Raw genomic sequence first — 15,170 nt, 5'->3', positions numbered from 1 at the left:
GCAGTTTGCCGACCACTGGCTTAGGCCCAGTCCCCAGGGGTCGTCAGTCGGACATCCCCCGAGGGCTCCGGAACTGCGAGAGGGCACAGGCCGGGCTGAGGGACCCTCCCCACCTCCCCCAGTGCACGAATTTCGTGCACCAGGCCTCTAGTAATATATAAATGCTACTGCTGGAACTTTGTGTTTAGAGAGGTATGAGTATTGTGTCCTTTCTTCCATTTCTTACTAAACCTCCAAAGACTCATAAACCATGATTATTATTCTATTTATTTTAATTGGGAGTGCCATGTAGTACCAAGCACTGAACTGAGTGGCGGAAATGTGGTTGGGTGACTAGTCTTTGGGCTCAAGAAGTTTATAGTTTAGATGGGCTAAGTGAGGGGGAAGATTAGAGGGAAAATTACTTTTTTTAAAACAGGAATTTGCTCTTTTTTTAATTTCATAAAAAACATTTGTTACAAATTGCCAAACACTTGTCAACCTATTAAAAAATGTAGACTTTCTGAGGGAAGTTTGAGGTCCATCGGCATTGTAAAGAGATTCGGGTTCTGAAAATAGGTATAGCCAGTAAGCACCAGTAATGAGATGAAAAGACCTTATGGCATTTGTTTGGTGGAAAACCCCTACCTGTTTTGAGGTATTTCCAAAACTTAACCAGAGGAGAAGTTATTTAGTTCAGTTTGGAGGGGTAAGGGAACTTAATATTTTATGCCTCTTATTACTTTAATTCAGTATTGGGACGTTGGATTACAATGATGAATCCATCCCATTAGAAGGGTGATAACGTAGTATTTTACTTCTGAGGTGAGCAAACTTCGTTTATTTCACTTTGTTAACTAGGCCTTTTGATATTTTTATAGACAATCTGCTTCATCTTGATTCTGCAGCATTCCAAAGTGTGGTATCCTTGGGGTTCTCTTAACATTGCTATGGTGCAGAAGATTTAAAATCAGGTATGGCTATGGGGCCAGAAGTCGCTCAGTGAAATTCTCAACTTAAATCTGCCTTATACTCTCTGATTTATCATTTGGGTTTCTTTTTTTGTGGTGGTCTTTTAGCTGATGTTCACAAGGAATAGAGTCACGTGATGTATGAAGGGAAACATATACACTTCTCTGAGGTTGACAATAAGCCCTTGTGCTCATATAGCCCCAAACTGTGCAAGCAGCGGCGACTCAACGGCTACGCTTTCTGTATCAGACACGTTCTGGAGGACAAGACTGCCCCCTTCAAGCAATGTGAATATGTGGCCAAGTATAACAGCCAACGCTGCACCAACCCCATCCCCAAATCAGAGGATCGTAGGTAAGAGCTGGTAATGGGACTCAACCTTTGATTTAATTAGGCTGGGATTTTTCTTTTTCTTGTCCTTTTTCTTTTGATACAGTGAATGTAAAGGATGCTTTCCTGGAGTATTCTAACTAAACTTTGAAATGCTTCTAAAGATGAGAGATTGGTAATTTAAAAAAAGGGGATAGTAAATTTGGGGAATCATTTGAAAAGTATGTTTCAGTATTTTCTTTTTATATTGATTTAATAGACTTGCTAGGATTACAAAACTGTTGCTTGAAGTCTTAGTACTGATGTATTTAGTTTGCAGCCTTATAAAGTGTTTCTGACTTGTCATCTGCCTAAATGAGAAAAATTATAGTAACTACTTAGGTGTTGTAAGTAATGATAGTAATTTTGGAACTTTAAAATCTGTGCTTGAAAGGTAGAAAAGGGTAAGTATTTATTGAAAAAGAGTTATTCAAAAGAATGATTACTTGAATCACTCAGATGTACTTTTTATCAGACTTCTTTTTGGTTAAAAAGAATTCCATATAGAGTATGTTTGCTATAAATTAGAAACTGTATTTTCATAGTATGAGTAGCTGTTATCACTAGAATTATGAATTTATGCTTTGCTGAATTAAAAATAGTAATACAGGAAGGTGTTTTAAAGAAGTCTTATGCTGGTTATTCATCTTTCATATTTTTAGGAAAATTCACACTAGATTTCACATATGATCTCTTTTTCTTCAGTTCTACAGAAACAGTATTGATCATTGTAGGTTATTACAATGAGGGGTGCATGCTTATTTTATAAGAAAGTTTCAAATATTTATTATCTTTAGGTAGAAACTTTGAACTTTTTACTTTTCTTTTAGAGGTAAAAAGTTCATCCTTGTTCCCATACATAAGCAAATGTTACCTGCATAAAAGGGTTGAAAAGGAATATGTATTTTATATTCAGAGTGAGCAATTTTTACCCTTTTAGGGTGAAATAAATAATTTGTGTTGATAGAGATCCCACCAAAATGAATATAGTATAATGTGGTGATTTGGGAATACTCTGTTAGAATTTCTAATGAGCACTTAAGGCGTCAAATTACAATACCCGAAAGTTAGAAACAGCTGCTTAGTGAGGCAAGGAATAAAATTTTAATCTCAGGTGAGAAAGGGACCACTGTATTAGGGTAAACATATCTGTCCATTAGTTTTAGCAGACTGAAAATGATAATTTCTTACCCCTGCCCTTTTTAAACTTACAGAATGGAAGAACTTGGATTAATTTTTTACTTCGAGCTCCATTATAAATATATTTCTATAATTTTGTCTTAAATTCCATTTTTCACAGTTATGATTGTTAACCTTGGATTTTTTTTTTAATTCAGCTGAAGCAAGTGTTATAGCTTACAGCAAGCAGTAAAGTGAGTCACTTCGAATTTGTCCAAAATATTCTGTGAAGCATATGCCTTCACCTTTATATACTAAGAAATTTCCTCTTTTTAGAACAAGATAAGGGAAAGGATTTTTCTGTTGCTCTGTCAAGAGAAGCTACTTCTTTTTTCAAAATTGGTCCAAGAACATATGAATATATATATATATATATATATATATATATATATATATATAATCTCCTTACCCAAGGATATTTTTTCGATTGATTTTTTTTAGAGAGAGTGGAGGAAAGTGGAGAGAGTGAACTCCCGGTCTCTCGGTCGAACTCCTGAGGAGACAATTTGCATATTAGGCTTTTATATAGAGAGATTGGGAAGATCTACAGTTACTACAGTTGTCACTGAAACCCTTCCTCTTGTTGGCCAGCTTTGTGAATCTGTTCTCTGTGTGTGTAGAACATACAATGCACACTTGACATTCTTAAGGGTTACATCATAAGATCTTTTTTAAAAAATTGATTTGTTAATTTGAGAGACAGAAATTTGTTGAAAAAATTGATTTATTTATTTGAGAGAGAGAGAAATTTGTTGTTCCACTTACTTATGCTTTCATTGGTTGATTCGTGTATGTGCCCTGACGAGGGATCAAACCCGAAACCTTGGAGTATCAGGAGGACTCTCTAACCAACGGGCTGGGGCCCATAAGATCTTTATGAATTTCTAAATACTTGAATGGCTTTAGAACACATATTTTTTCTCCGTAAGAGAATTTTAAGTGACTCTTATGAGTTACTCGGTTTGCTATGAATACAGGATAACAAAGCGGTCTGAGAAGCAATAGCTGGGCCACTCAGTATTTGAGTGACTTCTGTCTGGCGGCCTCTGCATGTGTACAGTCACATATTTGCTTCAGCAAAATTGCCAGACTTTGAGAATTGCTTCAGAGGAGTGGAAGTTGCTTGTATGAAATTCATGAATGTCAAGAGTTACTCTAATCATGCATTTTTAACATATTAGGATTCATATTTTATAAAATGTAGTTTTATATTTTGCTTTTCTTAATATATATCATGAACATTTTCCCATGTATATTTGTGTTTTTAAAGGTACTGCAACAGCCACTTGCAGGTACTTGGCTTTATCCCGAAAAAAGAGAGGAAGAAAAAGAATGATCCTATAGATGAGGTAAAGGTCAGGCACCAGATGGATACCATGGCCTTTAGCCTGGCGGTGCCCACGTTGGCCTTGAAGATGCCCAATGGACTGGACGGCATGTCCCTCTCTCCACCGGGGGCAAGGGTCCCTCTCCACTACCTGGAAACCGAGTTGGAAGACCCGTTCGCTTTCAATGAGGAAGATGATGACCTAAAGAAAGGGGCAACTGTGAGAAAGAAGTTGCAGAGCAAGTTGGCCCAGAATCGTCAGCGCCAGAGAGAGACAGAGATTTTAAAAGTTCGGCAAGAGCACTTTAGTCCCCCTCCTGCACCTTCCCAGCAGCAGCCTCCGCAGCAGCACTCCAGCCTGTCACCTTTACCCGCGCCTGTCAAACCTCCAGCGCCACCGCAGGGCTTAGTCTGCAAGTCACCTCAGCCTCCGAACACCAGCCTACCACTGCAGGGAGTGGCCCCCACCACACACACTATAGCACAAGCGAGGCAGTTGTCTCACAAGAGGCCTCTGCCCCTCCTGCCATCCAGTAGGGCTCCTGTCGTGGACCCGCCCAGGACTGACCGGGTCCTTATGAAAGCCACAGCCTTCTCTCCACACTTCTCTTGTATAAGTCGACTGCAGAGACTGGTGAAACTCTGCACTCAGAAGCATCAGTTGGACACTGATCTGTTTCCCCATTTGGGTGAGTTATCTGTTTTACCGTATCCTATCTGTGTAAGACAACAAAATGTGCCCTTTTGCACGAGGCTTTATTTTATAACTACCACATACGTGATGGGGTGGAAGAACACTTGGATAGAGTGTCCCATGGGAGATTCTGTATTTGAGGTAGACCACCTTAAAGGAAATACGCTGCTGGAGAGGGTAATACTTGGTGAACAGGATACAGAGAAAGGAGTTGGGAGTTTAGAATCCCAGTCATAGCTTGTAATAGTAGTAGTGGCACCACCAGCAGCAGCAGCAATAGTAAAAGGCAGTTGTGTTTGATTGTATGCCTCTGTGGTCTCAGTACCTGTGTGTCCAGTGAAGTTCTCGACATGTCTTATCGTAGGACTTTGGAATAATGAGAGCATTGTTAATATCTGCCAACAGTTTAAAAGAAAACTTGAAAAAATTCCCAAAGCAATTAGTGTTTATGCTTAAGAAAATCTCTTTGCTTCCAAGTTTATAAAGATATTCTATATTTTATATTAATAGTTTGATTATTTTTGATCATTTAAATCTTTAACTCATTTGGAATTTATTTTTGAATGTGGTATGAGCTGTGATTCTGACCGGAGGAAAAATTATTTGCATGAGATGACAGCAATAGAAAAATGGGGAAAGGATGGGAATAGAGGAAGAAGAAATATAAGTGGTCAATAAACAAATAAATCTCAAACCCCAAAGCAGGCAGGAAATGCAAATTAAAGTAATAATGAATTCTCATCAGATTGGCAAAAATTATACTCAGTGTTGATGAGGATATGGGATCTCAGACATTGCTGGTAAGTAGTATTACAGTATTTGCTAAATCAAAGTATATGTACAGCCAGCAAACTCGCTTTAGGGATTCTGTCTTATGGATAACAGTAATCAGAATGTAAGGATCTGTGTTCAAAGATGTTTATTACAGCATTGCTTGTAATATTAAAAATCTGCAAACAATCTTTATAACCAATAGGAAACCTTGAGTAAATTATGATGCATCTATGTTTTTGAAGTATTATGCAGCTCATAAAAAGAAAGAATGAAATCTATATTTTTACCTGACTGTGCCCATGATATGTATTAACAAGTAGAAAAAAATCAAGAGGCATTGTATAGTATCTTATTTTTGTAAAAATAAATAAACAAGGGACATCAATGTATCTGTTGCTTGAGTATATGGATAGTTGTTTGCCTATTAGGTGTGAGTATAGGTAAAGTGCGAGTGGATATACACTGCTGAGCTGTTAACATTGGCTGCCACAAGCAGATGGAGTGGACAGGGTGTGTTTTTAAGTAGCTGGGAGTTGTTTCTCCTATTACTAAACCATGTTTGACTTTTGTTTATTAAAAAAACAAACAAAACTTAAAATATATAAACAAAAATAATAAAATGCCCCAAATATCATTAAATTGGGTTCCTGCTATACGTACAGTTTTGTAATTTTTAAAAATTTTGGTAATGTATTACCAATTAGTAATTTTTCTTACACAACATAATTTGTCACAGCTGAATACCTTTTCTAATTTAAGTAACATCCATTATAAATTGTTGTAGCTGTATAGCCTTGCAGTAAAACAATTAGTCAAATCTTTAATTTTTCCTTCAAATAAGTTCCTAGAAGCAGAATTGCTGATTCCAAGCTTTTGCATTCTTAAAGAGGTTTTTGATAGGTGCTGCCAAATTTTCCTTCAGAATTATTTTGTCAGTTTACCCATTTGGCAATGAATGAGAATGACACCTTCTCTATATCTTTATAGGCATGGGTATTAGATAATATTATTATTAATACTATTATAATTATTTTATGTTTGCAATTTTTATAGAAATTTTACTTTAATTTGCATAACTTAGATCAGTGTTTCTCAAACTTTGGGCCTTAGAATCCCTTTACACTCTTAAAAATTATTGAGGACAACATAGAGCTTTGTGTGAGTTATATCTATTATTTACTGAATTAGAAGTTGATACAGAAGTTTAAAAATAACTCATTTAAAAATAAACTCACCAGATGTTAACATGTTCTTTTTATGAAAAATAACTGTGCTTTCCAAAACAAATATCATGTGAAGAGCAGCATTGTTTTACAAATCCGACTATCTGATTTACTAGAAGACAGTTAGATTCTCATATTTCCTTCTGTATTTAGTCTGTCGTTATATGCAGTTTTGGTTAGTAGATGAAAATGTGTCCTTACACATTTGGAAAAGGGAGGAATACTTTAATAGTTTTTTTTTCTTCAAATAATTGTGCATATTCTTATTTGATTCTACACCAAAACTTGGTAAGTGTTAATTTCTTTAAAAGTAGTTATAATGTGGAATCTGCTATCAGGTCAAGGAATTTTACATACCGTTACATTAAAATCCATTGATTTACCTTGTACTTGAATGGATCATTTAAAAAAATATATTTTTTATTTATTGATTGATTTAAGAGAGAGAGAGGGAGGGGGAGAGAAAAAATACTGATTTGTTGCTCCACTTATCCGAGCACCCATTGGTTGATTCTTGTTGTGCCCTGACTAGGGATTGAATCCAAAACCTTGGCATATGGGTACTATGCTCTACCCAGCTCATTATGTAAAAACTAGAGGCCTGATGCACAAAATCCGTGCAAAAGTAGACCTTCCTTCCCCTGGCTGCTGGCACCAGCTTCCCTCTGGCACCCAGGACCCGGGCTTCCCTCGCAGCCCCAGCTTCGTCTGGAAGGACGTCTGGTCTAAATAGCATGTTATCCTTTTATTATTATAGATTTAAAATTACCACCAATTTCATCAGAAAAGTCTGTTAGGTAGTTGTCATACTCTCAGTGATGAATTCAAATTTTCAAAAGAAAATCAAGCTCTCAGGTAAAACTTTGAAAGATATTGGCAACAAATAATGTCCATTGTCATTACTCTTTCAAATAAAAATGGTATTGAAGGGGGGGAAAAAGCAAGTTTAGGTCACAGTTAAAACAGTCATGCAAGTACTTTTCCTCAAGACAGCCATCATACTTTTTTTGTATGCAAGAGAGGTGCTTTATATATACTTCACATTTAGTCACACAGAATGTTATAAAGACATATACCAGTGATGGCGAACCTTTTGAGCTCGGCGTGTCAGCATTTTGAAAAACCCTAACTTAACTCTGGTGCTGTGTCACATATAGAAATTTTTTGATATTTGCAACCATAGTAAAACAAAGATTTATATTTTTGATATTTATTTTATATATTTAAATGCCATTTAACAAAGAAAAATCAACCAAAAAAATGAGTTCGCGTGTCACCTCTGACACGCGTGTCATAGGTTCACCATCACTGACATATACTAAAGAATCGAGATTTAATGAAATAAACAATTTTTAATAAACAAGTGCTTTATCAAGAACATCCTTAAAACTTTATTGCTTTTATTTAACTGCAAGTCCTGGTGTGAAACATACTGACTTCTAGTACAGTTTGTAGCCACTGCTTTGACTTATGCCAGCAGTTTTACCCATCATAGTTGTTGTTGTATCATCAGTGTAACTGTCAACGCAGTGAAAAAGACAAGTAATTTCTTAGTTTTATTTTAAAGACAGGGTTGACTTAAGGAACTCCCTTGTGAGTTTCAGGGACCCCTGGGAATCTTTGGACCACACTTTGAGTGAGAACTGTTATTTTAGATTATTAATATAATTGTGAATATTTGTCCATATGGGTTTTTTTGGACATTTGTATTTCTTATTTCGCCTTTTCAATTTTTCATTCATTTTTAATGATGTGTTTCTGGGTTTCTTTATTAGTAAGAGCTTTTTATGCATACTTCATGTTTGTTACAATACTTCTCCCTCCCATTTGTTATTTGCTTTTAAATATCTATTATGATTTTGGAATGGAAAAGTTAAATTTTTTTTTTTGGTTCCTAAGTTTTATTCAAGAACTCATACAAAATGTGCCAGATAAATTAGCTTTAATCCTCATCTTCCTCCTCCTCTTCATCCTGGTTTATCTGGAAGTAACGCAATTCGTAACTCTTTGCTGTTAGCAACTACACACAACCAGTCACGTGGAGTATTCTTCTTCAAATATTTTTTGGTGAGATATTTCAAATACCTTTTGGAAAAAGGCACCTCAGACATCTTGCTTCTTTCAATGGTTACAACCTCTCCGCCAAGATTCCAGCTTTTCCATTCACTTTGATTCTCTCCTGAAGAAACTGCTCAAAGTTGGCAGCGTCCATGGTTTCATCTTCTACGGGGTGGTGCAGTCAAGGGGAGCTTCAGAACCTGCTTCTTTTTTTTGCTCCCCTTCGCCACGAGTTTTTTCATGGGAGCCATGGCGGCCACGGAGGCAGAAAAAAAGGAAAAGTTAAAATTTTTAATGTATTCTCTTTTTTTAAGGATTTCTTCCTTTTCAGTCAGTCGTCGTGTCCGTGTGTGACACCCCCCTCCCCCCCCCACTCCTCCGCTCCCCTCCCGCCAGTCTTTGGGTGCTCTTCATCCCATCAGTATTTCACCTATATATTTTTTTTAGTCCTTTTATTATTTACTCTAGAGCAGTGGTTCTCAACCTGTGGGTCGCGACCCCTTTGACGGTCGAACGACCCGTTCACAGGGGTTGCCTAAGACCATCCTGCATATCAGATATTTACATTACGATTCATAACAGTAGCAACATTACAGTTATGAAGTAGCAACGAAAATAATTTTATGGTTGGGTCACAACATGAGGAAGTGTATTTAAAGGGCCAGAAGGTTGAGAACCACTGCTCTAGAGGCCCAGTACATGGGGGTGGGGTGGGAGTGGGGTGGGAGTGGGGTGGCCGTCCCTCAGCCCGGCCTGCAGTCTCTCGCAATCTGGGACCCCTTGGGGTATGTCGGGCCTAAACCGGCAGTCGGACATCCCTCTTGCAATCCAGGACGCTGCATGCACCAGTGACCATACTTTTCATACAGGTGAAAGGCATCTTGCTGTTGTATGGGCAGCTACATTTTTTGCCCTGATTATAAAAAGTAGTACATAACATGATCCTTCTGAGGCAGTAGTACCATTTTTCCCATCTTATGGGTGGAAAAACTGAAGCAGAGAGAAGTTAATTGGCTTTGTCACACAGTTATAAGTGTCAGAATCAGGGTTGACCACCAAATGTGCAAGTCAGAGTCCATGCATGTCATCACTGCATCATCCTGTTTTTTCAGTGTTAGAGTAGCCTTGCCAGGTTTTAATTTTTAAATCTAAGAGACTGTTCCCAATATATAGGGTATGGTCCCTAGGCCTGGCCAGCGATCAGGGCCATCTGTGGGGCAACCGGCAGGCAGGGTGATGGAGGGGTTTTGCCTCTGGGGGTGGGGGCAGACGCTCAACGCAGGAGCTGCGTTGAACGTCTGCCCCCTGGTGATCAGTGCGCATCATAGCAACTGGCCACAGGTCGGTCGATTTGCAGATTAGGGTTTAGTATAAGGGATTTTAGTCATCTATTTGGAACTCACGAGGTATTAGTTTTGAGGCAGAGATCTAACTTTTCCCCGCTGAATTTTTGCCTCTTATTCTGTCACTTACCTATATCATCTACTAGAGTTTTTACTCATACTTCTGGATGCTGATAATTTTTTAGCTTTGATTTTGAATGTCATGTTGAGGGATGATTTCTATCATGTTGAATGGAACAAAACTTGAAGAAAAGCATTGTCTTTTTCTTTTTTAACTCAAACATATTAGGAGCCCAAGTTTTCAAAACAAAGATTATTTTGGAGAAACCAGAAATTGTAATGCACTGTTACGACCAAACATTATCTGCATTAATGTCAGCAAAAAATACTTTTTAAAAATGCAGTCTTGCCCTGGCTGGTTTGGCTCAGTGGATAGAGCGTCGGTCTGCAGACTGGAAGGTCCCAGGTTCGATTCCAGTCAAGGGCATGTACCTTGGTTGCGGGCACATCCCCAGTAGGAGGTGTGCAGGAGGCAGCTGATCGATGTTTCTCTCTCATCGATGTTTCTGGCTCTCTGTCCCTCTCCCTTCCTCTCTGTAAAAAAAATCAATAAAATATATTTTTAAAAAATGAAGTCTTGTAATTGGCTTTAGAACTCCTGTCTCGGCTGGTTATCTCAGTAAGTTACATTAAAACCAGTGATAATGAAGCCAAGATCAAAGGTTTGCTTTATTGGACAGTTGTTTTTATAATAGGAGAAACACTTATACTTTATGTTCTTATGATTTAGATTGTGACATTTTCAGAGAAAGTATAGGTGTCTTAGTAGAAATTATTATAACTTCTACAGATAACTCCTGTTCTAATTTTTCAAAGATGCCTAAATGTCACTTTGTGTTTGAAAGAAAGAACGCACCATTCAACATCATGAGGCTGATGCTGTTGTGATCACTTGTTTTTTACTTTAAAAAAAACAAAACAAATTACTAATTATTTTAGTTGAGAGAAAGTAACTTACTTTTGAAAATGACCTGAAATCTTGAAACTAGATTTGAGGTTTCTTATGCCAGTGGCAATGTGTTCTTTAATTTTAAGCGTTTAAAGCAGCGGTTCTCAACCTGTGGGTCACGACCCCTTTGAGGGTCGAACGACCCTTTCACAGGGGTCACCTAAGACCATCGGAAAACACATATATAATTACATATTGTTTTTGTGATTAATCACTATGCTTTAATTACGTTCAATTTGGAACAATGAAAACATATCCTGCATATCAGATATTTACATTATGATTCATAACAGTAGGAAAATTACAGTTATGAAGTAGCAACGAAAATAATTTTATGGTTGGGGGTCACCACAACATGAGGAACTGTATTAAAGGGTCACAGCATTAGGAAGGTTGATGAGAACCACTGATTTAAAGTTTGCATTTCCGTTAACTTTATCTTAATTTCTCTATTTATCACATGTAAACTTATTTAAATTATGTAAGAAGCCCTGACTGGTGTGGCTCAGTTGACTGAGTGTGGTCCTATGCACCTAAGGATTGCTGATTGAATTCCTGGTCAAGGCATATTCCTGGGTTGCACGCTCAAACCCCAGTAGTGGGTATGCAGGAGGCAGCCGATCTATGTTTTTCTCTCTCTCTCCTCCCTTCATCTTTCTCTCTCTAAATCAATTTTTAAAAAAGATTTAAATTATGGAAGAAATCTGTGAAGTCCTTTTAAATATAACTTTAATGATTTTTGACGGTCTCAAGAAGGAAGATGTAGAATACTGGTTATCTAATTAAAGTTTAACAGCAGCATGAGTATATTAAAGTAATGTAGTCTCACATGCTGGCATATTTTAGGCTCATCATTGTCAGTATTTATACAACTTTTAGGTCCCGGGTTCGATTCCGGTCAAGGGCATGTACCTTGGTTGCGGGCACATCCCCCGTGGGAGATGTGCAGGAGGCAGCTGGTCGATGTTTCTCTCCCATCGATGTTTCTAACTATCTATCTCTCTCCCTTCCTCTCTGTAAAAAAATCAATAAAATATATTTAAAAAAAAAAAAAAAAAGTAATGTAGTCTCACATGCTGGCATATTTTAGGCTCATCATTGTCAGTATTTATACAACTTTTAAACAAGTAAAACCTTTCTTTTGGAAGCTAACAATTATCCAATCATTAAAAACAATAGCATTTAACAAAATAAGTAAGCATTGTTCATACTCTATTTCTATACTTTTCCCTATAAATTTGTTTTTCAAAATAGAACACTAAATGGGGCAGCTGTTGTTTAAAAAATTAAAAGAGCCGAAACCGGTTTGGCTCAGTGGATAGAGCGTCGGCCTGCGGACTGAAGGGTCCCAGGTTCGATTCTGGTCAAGGGCATGTACCTGGGTTGCGGGCGCATCCCCAGTAGGGGGTGTGCAAGAGGCAGCTGATCGATGTTTCTCTCTCATCAATGTTTCTAACTCTCTCTCTCCCTTCCACTCTGTAAAAAATCAATAAAATATATTTTTTAAAAAAAATCAAAGAAACCCAAGCCACCCTGCTCTTTCCTCATCCTATGGAAGGCAGGAGCCAGGGAATGGACCCGCCTGCTGGATGAATCCTTTCCTCCACTCGTGTTGGGAAGGGGATGGAATGTCTTGACCTTTGACAATTCTTTCTAGGGTCCTTGTTGACGTTAGAGTGACTTCACTGGCGCCTTTTGACTTTTTTCTTGCCTGAACTTCTTTTCTCACCGTTTGGAATATGTTTTGCTTTTCTGACATTTTAGGTGTATAATATTTTGATACTTATGAAAGTCTACCCTTTTTTTTTTTACTTGAACTTTCTTTGCTTGTGTTGTTCTGCTCCATTTGTGAAATGTCTGATAAAAGAAGTTCATCCATAAAAAATAATGAAATCTAACAGTATGGGTAGACTTAGAGGTTATTATGCTAAGTGAAATAAGTCAGCCAGAGAAAGACAAATACCATATGATTTCACTTATAGGTGGAATCTAAAGAACAAAATTGAAACAGACTCATAAACACAGACAAGAGACTGATGGTAGGCAGAGGGGAGGGCGGTTGGGGGACTGGGTGAAGGAATTAAGAAATACAAATTGGTAGTTACAGAATAGTCACAGAGATATAAAGTACAGCATAGGGAATATAGCTAATAATGTAATTAATAATAATGTATGGTGTCATGTGGGTACAGGAAATATTGAGGGAAACACTTTGTAAAGTATATGATTATCTAACCACTATGCTATACACCTGAAACTAATACAAAATAATATTGAATGTAAACAAATTGGGGGGGAAAAAACACAAAAACAAAAAAAGTCCATCCTTGGACTATAGCCTTTTTGCTATAATGTCATTGTTTTAGGCCCGAATGTATGTCATACATTCATTATTAATGTCTTTGTCAGATAGCGATGACACTCACCAGAGGCACTTATTCATACTGTGGTAGCACTTGCTATTGATGTTAGGTCACATATTTCAGGTTTCTTTTTATCTAAATTTTAAATAAAAGTAAATTTTTTCTCACTTGCAATAATCTTTCCTGTCCAGGGTTGGACTGGTCTGAAGAGAGTGGAGAGGAACTGGAGGACTCGGAGCAGGCCTCGCCATACCAGGTTGCATGGTCCATCCGAGAAACCCTCAGATATGAAAGACACACGTAAGTCTTCCTTTTCGTTTTTATTCTCCAGTTACCACTGTAGCCGATCGATTCTTTCCTATGTGTGCAATTTTTGAAAAACTTATTGGATCTAGTTTTATTGTAAGAGAGATAAAATAGATTCTACCTGGAAAGAAATATACTATATTGTTTGAGGAAAGTTACTCTTAAGTTTTCTTAGTTAACTTGTTTCTGTACCTTTCCCAGTTATCACTGAGGGAAATAATCGTAATAGAATTTTGAATTGAAAGGGACCTTCGTGATTATCTGAGCCCGTTTCCTCATTTTACAGAAGAGGAAATCAGGACCCAGCTAGGTTAAGGAACTTGCCTGTGGTCCCAAGGCTACTTGGAAGTCCCATTCTTTGAGTTCTCCTTATCTTTGTTGGCCCTATCCCCATAGTATCTGGAAATAGTGCTTTAAAAAAGAAAGTTTTTATTTACTTTTTTTTTTTTTTTTTTTTTTTTTTGAGAGGGAGAGATAGAAACATTGAGAGAGAAACCTCAATCAGCTGTCAGCTGCCTCCTGCACGCCCCTTACTGGGGATCAAGCCTGCAACCCGGGCATGTGCCTTTACTGGGAATCTAACCAGTGACTTCTTGGTTCCTGAGTCGATGCTCAACCACTAAGCAACACTGGCAGGGCTGGAAATAGTGTTTTTGACGTCACCTCTGTCTTCTGAAAGATTTACCTATTCTTTAATATTTAATGCACTGAATATTTCTAATGTGCCACCATGTTTTTCAAGATAATCTCATGAAAGGTTCTTGTTATCTACCTTACTGGAAAGCTGTAGATTAATGCGCAGCTCCTTCAGTGATAGTGAGGAAGCCAGTGTTGTTGTTTTCTAGGGGACTGCCTTAGAGTCAGAGGAATTCACCTGGTGCAGTGTGATGGTACTGAGATACATCCTTATTTATAGGGCCAAAGGATCACTCACAAGCTCAGCTAATAATTTTTTTTGAAGAGAACTGTGGTTTGACTAGATATTCAGCGAGATGGAGAGGAAAGCAGCTATCTGCCTCAGGTCAACTCGTAGAATTTTGCAGTTTCATTGAGTGGACATACATATAGACTTCAAAATGTGATTTCTAAGTACACCCAGAGGAGATGAAGCTTAGGGAACTGATTCACTAGACACTGACATCTAAACCAAAATAACCAGTTTACAGTGAGACATATAATCTTTAAGTAGTACAGATGTTCTCTAAGCAGAACTACATGAGAAGCAAAATGCAATCAGACGCTTACTTGGGCATGGAATGAGAGCAAAGAGAGTTCGTTAGGTTTATTAATGGTCAGTGTCCTTAACTTAGAGTCTGAGGTATCCCTCTGCAGTCCTGGGACTTCCACTTATTTGTCCTTGCCCTCCCTATCTCCTACACACTATTGGAAAATGCTGTATTTCTTCTCCCTCTCTTCATGTTCCATTTTAGATGTCATTCAAAACTGTTTCCTTACCATTAGCATATTCTTTCTTCCAGATAGAAGTACAACTGAGCTTTTGGATCTGTAGTTTTAGAAGTCTTATCAGATTTGGAAAACTTTTGGCCAAGTTTTCTTCAATTATTTTTCTTCCC

The 15,170-nt window shown here is 37.7% G+C and overlaps 1 protein-coding gene and 1 pseudogene across 4 annotated transcripts in view; one reads left to right on the top strand and one right to left on the bottom strand.

Annotated features, from left to right (window-relative positions):
* The window catches only part of INO80D (INO80 complex subunit D), a 52,027-nt gene that overhangs the window by 12,229 nt on the left and 24,628 nt on the right, over positions 1 to 15,170 (top strand). For 3 of the 4 annotated variants that reach the window (XM_023760532.1, XM_023760535.1, XM_006082432.3), the window contains 4 exons: positions 861 to 953; positions 1,059 to 1,305; positions 3,770 to 4,515; positions 13,482 to 13,590. In XM_023760532.1, coding sequence (XP_023616300.1) covers positions 1,088 to 1,305; positions 3,770 to 4,515; positions 13,482 to 13,590 — 1,073 coding nt within the window. In that variant the 5' untranslated portion in view covers positions 861 to 953; positions 1,059 to 1,087. The remainder of the gene's footprint in view (positions 1 to 860; positions 954 to 1,058; positions 1,306 to 3,769; positions 4,516 to 13,481; positions 13,591 to 15,170) is intronic. The other variant, XM_023760540.1, reaches the window with a different exon arrangement.
* LOC102423634 lies at positions 8,396 to 8,826 on the bottom strand (annotated as a pseudogene).

The sequence above is a fragment of the Myotis lucifugus genome, unplaced genomic scaffold (genome assembly GCF_000147115.1).
Source record: "Myotis lucifugus unplaced genomic scaffold, Myoluc2.0 scaffold_3, whole genome shotgun sequence".
NCBI lineage: Eukaryota > Metazoa > Chordata > Mammalia > Chiroptera > Vespertilionidae > Myotis > Myotis lucifugus.
This window is presented reverse-complemented; position numbering and strand designations above follow the sequence as displayed.